The sequence below is a fragment of the Falco rusticolus genome, chromosome 8 (assembly GCF_015220075.1).
Source record: "Falco rusticolus isolate bFalRus1 chromosome 8, bFalRus1.pri, whole genome shotgun sequence".
Taxonomy (NCBI): domain Eukaryota; kingdom Metazoa; phylum Chordata; class Aves; order Falconiformes; family Falconidae; genus Falco; species Falco rusticolus.
In genome coordinates, this window is record NC_051194.1 from 57,456,705 (window position 1) to 57,470,112 (window position 13,408).

General features: G+C 43.7%; 1 protein-coding gene across 1 annotated transcript in view; it reads left to right on the top strand.

Moving 5' to 3' along the window:
• IQCA1 (IQ motif containing with AAA domain 1) overlaps positions 1-13,408 on the top strand; it is a 112,276-nt gene that overhangs the window by 76,192 nt on the left and 22,676 nt on the right. The window contains exons 12-14 of the mRNA XM_037396263.1: positions 4,883-4,944; positions 7,711-7,793; positions 10,622-10,729. Of these exons, the coding sequence (XP_037252160.1) occupies positions 4,883-4,944; positions 7,711-7,793; positions 10,622-10,729 (253 nt within the window). The remainder of the gene's footprint in view (positions 1-4,882; positions 4,945-7,710; positions 7,794-10,621; positions 10,730-13,408) is intronic.

Consider the following 13,408-nt stretch of genomic DNA (forward strand, 5'->3'; position numbering starts at 1 on the left):
GCAGCTACTCCAAATTCGGTGCCACATTTGGCCATCCCTTCTGCTGCCAGGGCAGATTTCTTCTACTTTCTTTGCAGGCAGACAGCACAGAGCCAGGGTCTTTTCTGTTGTCAGGGGATAGTCCCTGCCCAGGGGTAATGTCCTCTGCCTTTTCAAGGGCACCTTAGGATGTAATTTACAACTCTAAGAAATTCTGTCTAGTGCATTTTAGAAATATCTGCCTGACCCACAGGGAATAATTTGAGTTTGAAATCCTGTTTGGCAGTCCCTTTCGCGGGGAATTCAGCAAGGGCATTTTAGAATTAGACTCCAAAGGGAAAGCATAAGGAAGCCAACTGCTCCCTTCTGGTCTGCGTTTCAGATGGCTCAGGTCTTAGATAAACAAAATTTAACAGCTCCAAGCATATCGGTAGGCCACTCCTTTATATCCGTGTGCTGTACTTCCTAGGCTGAACTTTATCACCAACTCCCAAACCTTCAAATACCACTTACTGCTGAAAGCTGACACTTAACCCTGCCAGGAATTGCTCTTATTGCCCCTGAAGATAAAAAGCCCATTTGCCACCTTTGTGGAAGAATCATCTTGGGGGTCAGGATGGAAGGCAAATTGCTCTTCTCACTGCAAGTGGGTCTCCAGACCAGTAGGATGGTCTGGAAATACCTAAACTAATTAGAGTGCATCTAAACTGCAACAAGCCACACTGTGATCATTCGAGGCACAGATCCAATGCCTCTATCCATGTTGGAAGCATCTCACCCCACAGACCATCCTGCTGTTATTTGTCCTTATGGTCCAGCATTGTTAGGCTATAGAGCACAAGCGTCTTCATTAAAAGATACACTGTGCTGGACTCTCGATTGCTCCAGATAGCTCCTGATCTGATGACTGTCACAGGAGAGGAGCAGGGGAGACAACAGAAAGGAATGCGGTTCAGCTCTGCTGCAAATTGCATTTTTCTTCACTAAGCACAGTGGCAGCTTGTCATCATCTCAGCCATGGATCAGCAAGCTGGGATTGTAAGCACCTGTGTAAAAGCAGGCTGAGGAAAGATCCGAAGGGAGATTGCCTCCTAGTGTAGGATATGGCACTGATGTCTGGGAAGGCTTGGCAAAGAGGTTTCAGAAGGTCTAAGTCCCCACCCAGCCTAAAGGAGCCTGTTATAAGACACCTGAAACGAAAGAGAAAAGGCTAGCACTTTCCAAAGCATTTGCCTTCTAAAATGTTGGTGGCATCTATGCCGGCACAAACTTTATGGGAATGTTGTTGTCCTGAGTCCCACCCCTTTCTGCTGACAGCTCAAGCTTCTGATTTGGGTGGCTCAACACAACCCACCAGCTTTACAAGTATTTCTTCTAGATGGATGCCATGTACCCAGAGGGCTTGGCAGCCAAGGGCATCTCTCTTGGGAATTTGCAGCCAAGTAAACCAGCACAGACCTAGCTTCTTTAAACTGGTTTTCCACCCAGCATAAGAGCTGACAGATCAGCTCTCTGCAGTTACTGACCTGGAAGTTACATTTAAGTGCTTATCAGAATGCTTTTTATCAAACCTATTGTGCTGCTTTTCCTGCTCTGCTCCCCCAAGGATTTGTTTCTGATCCAACTGCAGGTAAAGTGACCCGTTGCAAATGAACACACCCGCACATACACAAAGGCATGGCCAAAATTCAGCAAAAAACAAAGAGGGGACATTGGAACTTAAGCATGTAAAAGTTACTTCTGAAACAGGCCTTGCTAGCATCTCAGCACAGCTTTGGATGTCCCTTTTTTATGCAGCAGGGCAGAAGCAAAGAAAACCACAAGAGGTTAACCATAGCTGTGACAGAATATTGATGTCAGTCTAATGACTATCAAAGTCTATCAAAAGCAAAGCCATAGGGAATAAGGCCTGAAGACAGGCTGGGTCAGAACCGAGGAAAGACTGGATTTAAGGACAGCAATTCACACCCTCTGTTGGCTTTTCTGTGGCCGATGGAGATCAGCACCCGGAGCTGACAGACAGCTGTGGAGGCTGCAGCTAAAGCCAGTAGGGATTACAGATCAGAGCTCCTCATTTAGCAAGAGTTTAGCAATCAGCGGGAACATCTTTATCTAAGGACTTTTTCAGTAAAATATCAGAAGCTGCTCTGTATGTCTTGGCATTGCCAGAAAAGACTTCTCAACCCAGAGCAGACGCACACACTGTGCAAATCTGCACTTGCTCAGCCTCCCATCCAAGCATCATACGTGATCCAAGGAATCCACTCAAATGCTTCATAGGCTGCTGTTTATACACTGTCATTTCCCTTCAGCCACAGGAGTACTTTCCTCTCGTTACTTTTCCACATGCTTAGTGGCAGTAGCTGCAGACAGCTGATGGCTGCAGGACTTGCACGGTGACAGCCAAAGGGTGACACAGATCCTGCAGTTCCGACACAGAACAGTTCCCTCAATGAGACGTTTTGGCTGCTTTCCCTCTTCTGGTGCCAGACACACTCTGCTCTGGAATCTGGTCTGAAATCAGGTCCATGTTTGCTCATAGCAACCTCTGAGCTACTTAAAACATTTTCCTGAGCCCACACAGTAAGACAAGATACCACACTGAGCACAGAAGAGTCTTCTGTCATCTGCCAGCTAATAACCAATGCCGTTTACTGCATGTGACTTATCAAAGCAGAAAATAACCAAGTAAATGGATGGCTACACAGAAGCTAGACTGAAAATTCAGAGACAGAAACAAGGAGATTTCCATTACAAATGATGAGCATGTTCACATTCATTAAACATTATCATTTCCTAAACACAAGCAGTTCCAAATAAGACATTTTGGAGAGAAGCCATTGTCTACAATTCATATTTCCCCTTATTGCATCTCAGTGTTTGCCAAATTTCCCATAAATGCTGATGTTAATTAGGAAAACACATTTTCCCCCCACATAGTTCATTTTTGTTTTGCTCTCGAGTTACTTTATTGGTGAAGCTGCCTTGAGAACAGTACCAGTTGGCCAATAAATTCAACATATGCTTAGCATCTTTACATAGGTAGGAATGAACTTTTCTTCCCAGTCAGACCCCATGACATGTAATTTCTAGCTTGTTGGAAGAAAGGATAAAGGCAAAGCTGGAGGAACAGCAGAAATAAACCACTGACATTCTCAATGTGTCCTCAGTTGTTAAAACAGCATGGCACATGCTTTGTTCTTCCCATTCCTCCTCTTTAAAAGAAAACCCCACTGGCACATTCTAACACGTATTTGCTGCCAAGCTTGTTTATGTAAAGAAACCTGAGGTGTAATTTTGCAGAAACAGAATTGTTTGCACTACTTAATCCAAAACTTCAAAACATCACCTCTTTCCAGTTAACTTATCCATATAGTTCTGGGTTTAGTTTACATTTTCATGTAGATTATCTTTCTTGCATTGAAAATAGTAACATGTGATCAACATTGCAACTGTCATTGAAAACTTAAAATTGATACATTTCCAAACACTGCTGATCCATTCTAGGAAAAAAGAAATAAAACAACCCACAGTGTTTTCCAGATGATTTAACATTTTTAAACTCAACAACATAGCCTCTAGAGCTCTGTAGAAATATTAACTATTAAAAAGATAAAGTAAACAACTGTATTCCCAGGAAAGTGAACATAAACTTTTGGAAATAATAAACTGTCTTGATCAACTAAGCATTTAAGCACATGCTTAGATTTAAGCCATTGAAAAAACCTACGGTGCACAAATGTCCCTGTGTAAATAGTTGCACTGAAGTAATTCTAAAGTGCTTTGCAGGACTGAATTATGGACACCAGTGGTGGGCACTAATATGGATAATGATGCCCTCTGCACTACTAATTATCCCTAACCGTATGTATGGCTTGTGAGTTGCCGCTAATGGAGAGCCCTGACTTTACTGATTCACATCTTTCTTATCTATGTTTTCCATTGTTTTTTCACAGTACGTAAGAAAACTAGCCACGCAAGCCAAAAATCTTCCCATAGTGAAAGTGTGATAAAAATACCCAGAGAAGAGCAGGTTGCGTTTTTCTGACCTCTTCAGGCTTCTTCCCCAAGGCATTAGGAAAGAGGAGGCAGAAGGATAGATACCTAATGGTTAGGAGGCTAGCTGCAGGCTCCGGAGCATGGGGTTCAGGTCCTGGTCCAGCTATAAGCACCCTGCATGACCCTCAGGGAAGCTGCTTATATATTTTATCCCAAATAGAGGGTGGGGAGGGAAGCATGAACAGTCTCTGGAGCAGTCACTTGGACCCCACACCCTTTTCCTTCCTGCTTCTTTCTTGGGTAAGGGCCACATCCCCTCAACCACAGTCATGCTCCAAAAGGAAGGAGAGGCCCAAGTTTTCTCTTGGAGCACATAACCCTGGAATTCTATTGGATGCACCCTTCCCTGGGAGGAGCGGGGCCGATCGCTTTAAAGTACGGTGCTCTTGGGCACTCGGGGGAGGTGGGGGGGGGTTTGTGTGCAACTGTCCCAGTCAGGTATGCAGACTCCTGAGCAGCTGCATTCTAGAAAGAAGCAGCAGCCACCAGGTCACTTCACGCAGAGTCCGGTTCAAGAGCACTTGCCACAGGATCTGCATGAGACTTGTAGGTTGGACACAGCTTCTCAGCCCAGGGGTGCTTCACCTCTCCCATGCCTTGGTGAGGTACTTACAAACCGGAACATCTCCTGTGCTTTTAGAAATGGGAGCAAGACTCCCTTTCCCTCAGGACATTCAAAGATAAGATTTCTCCCTTTAGATTCCTTCAGGAACAATGGCCACACAAACATTGAAATGCTTGCTGTTCTGGCCCTCCCTTTATACTTCAATACATTCATATATATAGATATATATGTATCTCTGTGCTCAGATCACTAATTCCTGCCTGTTTTTATGGTCCTTAGAAAAAAAAGACAACCACGAGGAAAAAGATAACAGAGATGGAAGAAGATCTAACTCCTGACAGGTAAAGAGAGGACCTGCTTACCCGATATTCAATGAGACAGCGTTCTTTTTGCATTAGATATGTTATCAACCCTTTTAGGTTTTGATTAAACAAGAAGCATCTCAATGCTGCTACTCTTACCAGGATCAGGAGCCCTACAAGACATAAAACCTCTTTGCTAAGAACTATAGATATCCATAAAAAGCTTAGATGATAAAAAAAAAGTCTTTTACAAACTCGCAGCACATACATTTTATCCAAAACCTGTTTTGCATTCCCAGTGATCACTACAACCTTCTCACTGCACCCCCCCGACTGATGGCTTCGCAGCACCACAGATAGTAGGGCAACAAAACACGGCTTTAACAGCACACAGCACAGACCTTGTTTTTCCTCCCATCTTCAACACCACGTACAAATTAAGGATCCCCGTTCTGCAGCACGGCACCACTAGGGCCAGTCTCTGTTAACTTTAGTCAGGTTAATTCCAGTATGCAAAGATAAGCACATGTAACATTTAGCAGGATATTGGCCCCGTTTGCCTCTTTCCCATCCTTTCTGCAGGTGCAGAAGCACCTGACAGTTTTGTTGACTATCAGATTTTCCATCCCAGCTGAAGCCTGATAAGGGAGGCTGCAGACAGGCCCCTGTACCCTATAAATCACCCTTCATGCCTGAGGTATAACGTACATATCGTAAATCAGTCTTATCTATCAATAAGAGTTCTGGCAGACCTGGCAATTTCTTGTGTACCCTTGCTCTTTTAAGTACCCTTATTTGGAGGATTTGAAAGGATTTCTTCTTTCGATATTACATTTTTAGCAAGCTCATGATGTATTCACTGATAATCCAGCCATTTTTCACCTGTACACATAACAAACACCTACGCAGAGATAATCACCACTGGGACCTGCTGACCCAGCAGCGGTGCAGGGCCGGAGCAGACCCAGCTCCCAAGAGAGCAGGGCTGGAGAACAGCATGACAAGAATCACGCTCAATCACTGCGGGGGGAAGCACATGGGAATCACCCCACAAATCCATTTTGTACAAGACATGCACAGCAAGACCTGGACTAGATCATTTGGGTGCCAGCACTACACTATCAGTCAGTGATCTCTTTACCCACTTTAAAAAAAACCTCTCCAAGCAAATATTTAAAATAAGTGTCAGGGATTATAACAGAACATGACCTATCTTACAAGAGCAGCATGCCAAAGTCTAACAAGAATGCATATATTCTGTGCTATTAAAATTACCTTTGCACATACCTGCTTTATATATAAACTCAATATAAAACACAGCCATTTAAGACACAAGCTTTTTAATAGCTGGCTTTTAAATCAGAGTTTACGTGGCATTTTGGCTCCATGCTTTGCTCTTCCCTGCTGAGCAGGGAAGGAGAAAGCATTTCAGAAATAATCAAGAGAAGCTCAGGTTCCTCTCTGTTTTGGCATGGTGGAAGGGGCACAGGGGGCCTTAGTCAACAAAGACTGATCATATCACACTTACTTGGAGGAGAACTCAGGGCATGCATCATTAAGCTTGCACAGTAAAAGTAAGACTGGAAAAGTAGAAGTCATGCTCCCAACAGAACTGTCAGGTTACTCCCATTCTACCTTCTGCTTGCTTTATGATGCATACTCAACATGAAAACCACCGAGAATAAAAGCAAGAGTCAGAGTGGCAAAATCAACATTGTTGAAGGTGCATTAAATTTTGTATTTGCTTATTACTACTCCTATATTAATTGTGCCACTAGCACTGCTTAAACATAAAACTTCCCAGCTGAAATGGAAAAATGCTGCAGACCTCAAGTTATACATGTAGTTTTATTAGTCAACTGAGAGTCGCTATTAAATTTTTTTACTGTAGCCATACCAGAATATCCCATTTAAGACAGGTGACAAAGACAAGAAAAGCTCGGGTATTGAAGGAAGAGAATGTGAACAGTGCAAATGGTGAAGGACCTAGAAAGATTTGAATCAGTATTGTTTCCACGAACTACACAACAGGAACATCCAACAGGTTTATTCATTTTGTGTAATCCTTGAAGCAGCATCAAACCAAAAATGTCATTAAAAGTAATACTTGGATAGAGCTCCAAAAGAGAGAGTGTGGAGAACATCCAGCCCAGTAGAAGTGTAAGCATGTTAAATCCTCAGTTACTGGGGACTATTTCCAGCCACTAATGGAGATAGGAAGAAAACATTCCACTGGAGAAATTACACCCATTTCCACTGTACATTTTTATCCCAGTCCTTTGGCCAGCACGACCCTAGCACTGCAGGAGGCAGGCCACTGGTTGCTCTGATCAAGTCATTCCCAGTATGTTCCTGATGAGATGAGGCTGTCTATTGCAAACAGAATAAATTCCAAGAAGAATTAATTAATTACTACTAATTGGAGAGCTAAATGAATAGGTATAGTAGTGTTAGGATTGCTATTATTGTATAATTTAAAAATAATTTCCCAGTAATTGATATTAATGAATGAGTCTATTACACAAGTCATAACTGATCTTGCATCACCTGGCAATGGGTAATGGAATCCGTGTGAGAGGGAGCCACGCACCGTGTGAGGCAGTGAAAGACATTCCTTGCTGTAACGCAGAAAGCTGTACTTATTGATTTCATATTGATGGCACTAATCACCTTTACCTCTGAGCTGCAAAATACATTTATAAAGCTGAGAAGACATAAATAACACTCAAGCTAGTTCAGTTACTGAAGGACTGAGCTTTTGCTTAAAATGCCCTAGAATTTCTGAATGATTTCTCTCGTCCATAGGACCATCGATTCTCTGTACAGGGAACTAGTGGAAGAAGGATTACTAATAAAAGCCAAGTCCGTGAATCTCTCCGATTATGTTGGTAAAGTACATGTTTTACAGCTACTATGGTGTTTAATCTAACCAAACCTCCAGCCATTCAGTGTTCGCTGACCCCTATTTCCAGTCAAGAGCAAGTTCAAGAGTAATTACACGTTCAGGACTTTCAAAATTGAATATCTAGAGCCACACATGCAAATAAAGTCTGTTTCTGCAGCGTGCTTAGTACTTTCCACTTCTGGTACCGAAACCAGGGCCTGTTTGTAAAGCTGGCGCTTAGCTCCAAGCGCTAACACCTGGAAGCCTTGAATGTTTCTGGACATCACAAGTCAGCCTGAGGTGGGACCAGGACATCCTTTAAGGAGCACTGACCAGGCAGTGCAAGTCTATCAGACACTGGGTCATAATCAGCCTAGAATATTTCCCAGAGAACAGTAAAAGTCATGCCTTTAGCATTTGTTTATTCAGCAGAGAAGACTCACCCCCTTACCTCCACCTCCCTGACCGCCCGTGAACTTGAGCAGTGCTTTGAGGCATAGCCAGCCCTTGGTTTGAGTAGGATGTGTCTGTCTAGTTCTGCATTTGGCAGTCCTCTCGCCTAGTTCCTGTTAGCCTGCAGCTGCAGTCAGACACGCTTGCCCATGCTCTACACATTAAAAAACCCCAAACTCACCCCACTTGCAGGCTCCACAGGGGTCTGCCACCACCTCCAAAAGCATTTGGTGACATACAGTAAAACCCCAGCAACCTTAGCAGCAAAACCCTCAAGATTCAGTTGTTTCAAAGGCCTCCACCGTTTGAATTTGCAGACATCCAGAGGCCACAATGCCACCGACTGTTGGTGCAGTATGTATCCAAGCCAGAAAAGCTGGATTCTTGTACATGACCTCTAAATGCCACGTTTATATAAACTCTTAGGTGCACCAGTTACTGCCTTCAGAGTCTCTTCCCACTCTGTTGAAGACTGAATTAACAAGTATTCCACTAATTTTATGCTCAAAAAAATCATGAGGTAATGGAAGATTTTCATTATTCCTTCATTTACCCAGCCAGTACCATCAAGGTCACTTTTGTCCCACAGACATTCCACAGCACAGATGCTTTTAAAGCACACATTAGCCAGTGGCTAATAGTTAACAGCTGGTAACATCAAACTTGGAAACAGGCTGAGATGGCTTTGGGCCATCTTCCCTTGACCCAAGGTTTGAAGCCTTGACTCCTCTGCAGCACAGAGCCATGCCAGGGCTGCTCCAAGCTGCACCAGCAATACTCACTTCCCAGCAGCAGAAGATGCTGGGCACAGAAATGCAGAGCCTGGCAATACACACCTGGCTGCCTACACCCCTGCCAGGTCACCGGCAGGTCCCAGCACGGATTGCTGGCCCATACAGACCAGGCAGTGGCCCAGACTGTCAAGGCCAGCTCTTTCCCACTCAGAACCATCATGCTTCTTGGGCTGCCAAACAAGATACAGTAGGTATTTAAAGATGGCCTAGGATCTGGACCTAACCTTTTGTTGGGTTTTGGGTTTTTTTTTTTAATCCACAAAAATTCCCTTCAAGGGTCCAAGGACACAGTCAAAGCCTGCAGAAAAACAAGTGCTCATCTGCTCAGCTCTTACAGGGCTGAAGCCTGAGGAAGGTCACTTACTCCCAGTTCCTGGGAAAAGGACAAAGAGTGGAATTGTGCTACACAGCGAGTAAAGGCACTGAAACGTCCCCCCTCTATGACAAACCGACATCACTGAACTAATTTTCTTGGTGACCTTATCTAAATTAGTCAGAGAATATCCACTGTGATTTATGTTCAGTTGCAATTAAACCCTTTGATGCCTTCTAATTAAATCTGTGAAGATTAATTCCTATCCAGTTCTTTTGATTTCTCCTTAAATAAAAGATAAAACCTGAAATGAATTTTATCCTTCAGAGGGGAGGGGGCAGTTGCATGAGAGCTTGTCTGTCTTTTTGCCCCCACATCACAACACCACTTTCTCTCTTAACCATTGCTAATTTACCTCTGCTCCAGAGATCTTTACTGCTTTCCCTTTTTTTCTCTCCAATAAAACATAATATACTATTATTTTTCAATAGTATTCACCATAACAGCATGTAGTTTATGCTAAAAAATAATCGTTGACTACATCATCACAACTAGTTTTCCAGCTTGTGGCCCATCCTTCTGGTTCTTTCTTCTCCAGCATGCCTTGCGCACGGACTTTGACAGGGCAGGCAATGTGATTATGGCTCTGCAACAAGAGCTAAGACAAGATTAGATTGTGTCAGTTCGTGTCAGGGATTTTTTGTTTTCTTGAGTTGTTTTGTGGAAGCTTTTTGCACGAAAGAGCAAACTGCAAAGCAAAGACCCCCCCCAAAATTAGCTGACGCAAACGTCTTAACATAGCAAGAAGCTGAGATGTGATGCAGCCAGGGGAAAGGTTGTTAAAATCTCTTTTCCCCCCTTTTTGAAATTCTTCTGATAGAGCATTGTTCACTGGGATTCCAGCCCTGCAAAATCCCAAATCTAGAAATCCTTTGCCAGCAGCGTGATTTATGGTGCTACTAATGATTCTTCTCCACAAAGTTTCTTTAAAAGGTTACTGGAGACAGACTGCTCTGCTGAACGCCTTCTGCCGTCTGGAGGGGAAAGCCCACAACGTGTTTAACTTCATTTTCCTTTGCAGTTCACCTTTCAGATTTCTCAGGGCCACATTCCACAACAATATTGCCCCGCTTGAGTCCCTGTCCCTCGACAGTACTGGGTTTGCGGAGAGCATGTAATATTGGTATTCTATGGTAGTTTTTCAGTATTTGAGTTATGCATTTTATAACAATGCCGTGTCACATTTATTAAGCCTACGCTTCCTCCCTACAGGCGAGTACAGCTACCTGGGGACCACACTTCGTCAGGTAGATATAGAGCCAATGCCCTCTCTCGCAGATGTCAGACAGCTAATAGCGCTGTATGGAATATTGCCATTAGGTAAGAGCACAGCAAAAATTACTAGAGGGCAGAATACGACGGCTTTGCTTCCTGTCAGTAACATGCGCTTCTACTGGCTTTGACAGGGCTTGATTAATCGTAATCTAAAGCATTTTGCAGTATAATTGTTTTTCAATTAAGTCTTCTGAGTGAAGACCATATCATTTTAATAGTGCATAAAGGAGCTTGCACATACTATTGTCAGGTGTTGCGTTTCCATACCATCTCTGTTTGCATGTTAACAGTTTGTGAATGGCAGCACATAAAAGGAAATCACTTGGGAAAGATAATAGCTAAAACAAGCTCCAGTGATCAAAATTAATCAAGTTAAGGGAAGGGCTAAGGTTGCAATTTACCTTTTACAAGCTGGCTAATGTTACTCAGTACTAAACAATGCAATCGTTTAAGGAATTAGTCTGAATACATTTTGTACATCAGAGAGAACATTTTTAAACGCCCTTGCAGCTTTAATGCCAGACTTAACCAATATCTAACAAGGCTGTGCTGGGTCGGGTTGTTTGCTTTTAATGTAAAAATCTACCCCATATTTTACTTGGGAATGGCATTGAGCCAAACTGTGGTGATTGCAAGAAATGCCTGTCTCGAGGGCCTCTACTCATACTTCGCTTGCATCCTTTTCCATTCCTGATTGGATTTGGGGGAGATTTTAACTAGGCACATGCTCCCCCAGGCTCTGTCGTTGTCTGCTGATCCCCTTTACAGGGCAAAATAGCTGACAGCTCCCAGCCTCCCTCTCTGGCAAATGGAGCAAAGCTGACACAGAGCTGCTGCTTTTTCCTCCCCTTTGCGAGCCTTCCAGAAAGACCGGTGCTCAGGCTGCTCTGTACGTACACACTCTGTGGCTCTCTCCGTGCACCTCCTGCCTCCTCTGTCCCCAAAGCAGGCTCGATACACTGTAGAGAGCTCAGTGTGCTCATGCACAAGTCTGCTGCGTTCAGGTTTTGGGTGGAGAAGAGTGCTCCTGCTGCCCTATAGCTCAGTCTGCAGTCAGGTTAACAAAGAGGATGCTAGCAGCACCCCTGCCTTCAGCCTAGATGGGGCTCTTCCCATCTAAACCACGCTCAAGGTAGTTTTGGATAAACCCTCACCGGAGGATTGCAAGTCTGCCCACAATCACCTGAGAAAGCTCAGCAGTTACCACGTTGCAGTCAGTGCAGGCAGGGATATTTCACATATTGGATAGCTCCTCCAAAGTTATGTTTTAACACCACCTAATCCAGTGAAATTGAGCCCCAAGACACACCCCCAAGGCAGGGGGAAAGAGGACCCATAAATTTTCTGCCATTTATACAATTGGCAAAAATTCTAGGGAGAAGAGACCCTTGACTAGCTGAACAAACAAAAAGCATTTGCAGTAGCAGTTTGAAAAATGCCTTTGAGTAAAAAAAGAAATATTACACGAACCACAAAAAAGGCACAGGAACAGTTTCACCTTTTGGGTAATACATTATTTTTACTTAATTGGTTTACTTAATTTACTTATTTTACTTAATTGGTCTCAAAACAGTTAATCATTATGTTATTGTGTATGCATAGGAGTGAAAGTTTTTCTCAAAATAGTCACCTGATGGTAAGGAAAGCTCCAGCTTAAATGGCATCGAGGAAATTATAAGCAGCTGAAAGGAGAAATAATAGTAGAAGATATACTTCATCTTTAACCACAGAGGAGTCTGCTGCTCCCCTCATAATAAATCTATGTGTAATAGTAATAAATTGGTATGGAACGACCAAATATTAATAAAGCCTGGGTGGCTGACAACTTCACTACATCCTGCACAGTACTGAAATAATGGCATTCATCTTCACACTCAGTTCATTGTCATTTATTTGGGACATTAAACCATTAGGACACAGGTAGGCAGCCTGATTAGATTTGTTTTTAAATACCATTCTTACCTAGCTGTCCCCTTAAATAAGAGAACTTTTCCAGGCTAAGCCACAGGCACCTCGGCAGCCTGTCACCTTCAGGGCCAGTTTCCCCCAGCTGGTCCCATAGGCTGGTAGACACTGGTCTCTGAGACCGTCAGAAGTAACAGGATGCTCTCACAGATTTTCAAGTCTGGCTTCCTAACAGCTACCACTACTGACACAAGACATTTTCAGGCATTGAGGCAGTGATGTTACTGCACTTAGCAGCGGATACGGATAAAGCGTTTGACATTTCCTGCTACTTCCACCTCTGGAGCTTCACCTGTACCTAATTCATACAGTGACAGAGCTGCAGGGAAGACAAGTTCTATCACCATCAACCACCTGAATCTGTGTGTGGTTCTGTTTTCACAATGCAGGCGTTTCTGCTAGGCTTTCCCAGGTGATGGATCATATTTCTTGCAGCCCAGAATGAATTTACCTGGAGCAGCCATCGAGACAGATTTAGAAATGCTGAGCAGTCATTGCTGCTGGCAGAGCAAGCGAAGCATAGCAACCCTGGCATTTGCTCACCTGAATAAAATGAAGCGAACAGAATAGGATCCTCCTCCTGCTAGCAGATATCTCATACCTGCTCTGCAACGTGCAGCTGCCATGTTCAGGACTGGGGAACGACACCAGCTCCTCCGCAGATGAGCTAAAACCACACTTGGCAGCTGGGCTTGGAGAGAATATCAGCAGCAGAGGATTTTGGTGTACAGCTAGCCTGAGTGACAGACAGCCAGAGTC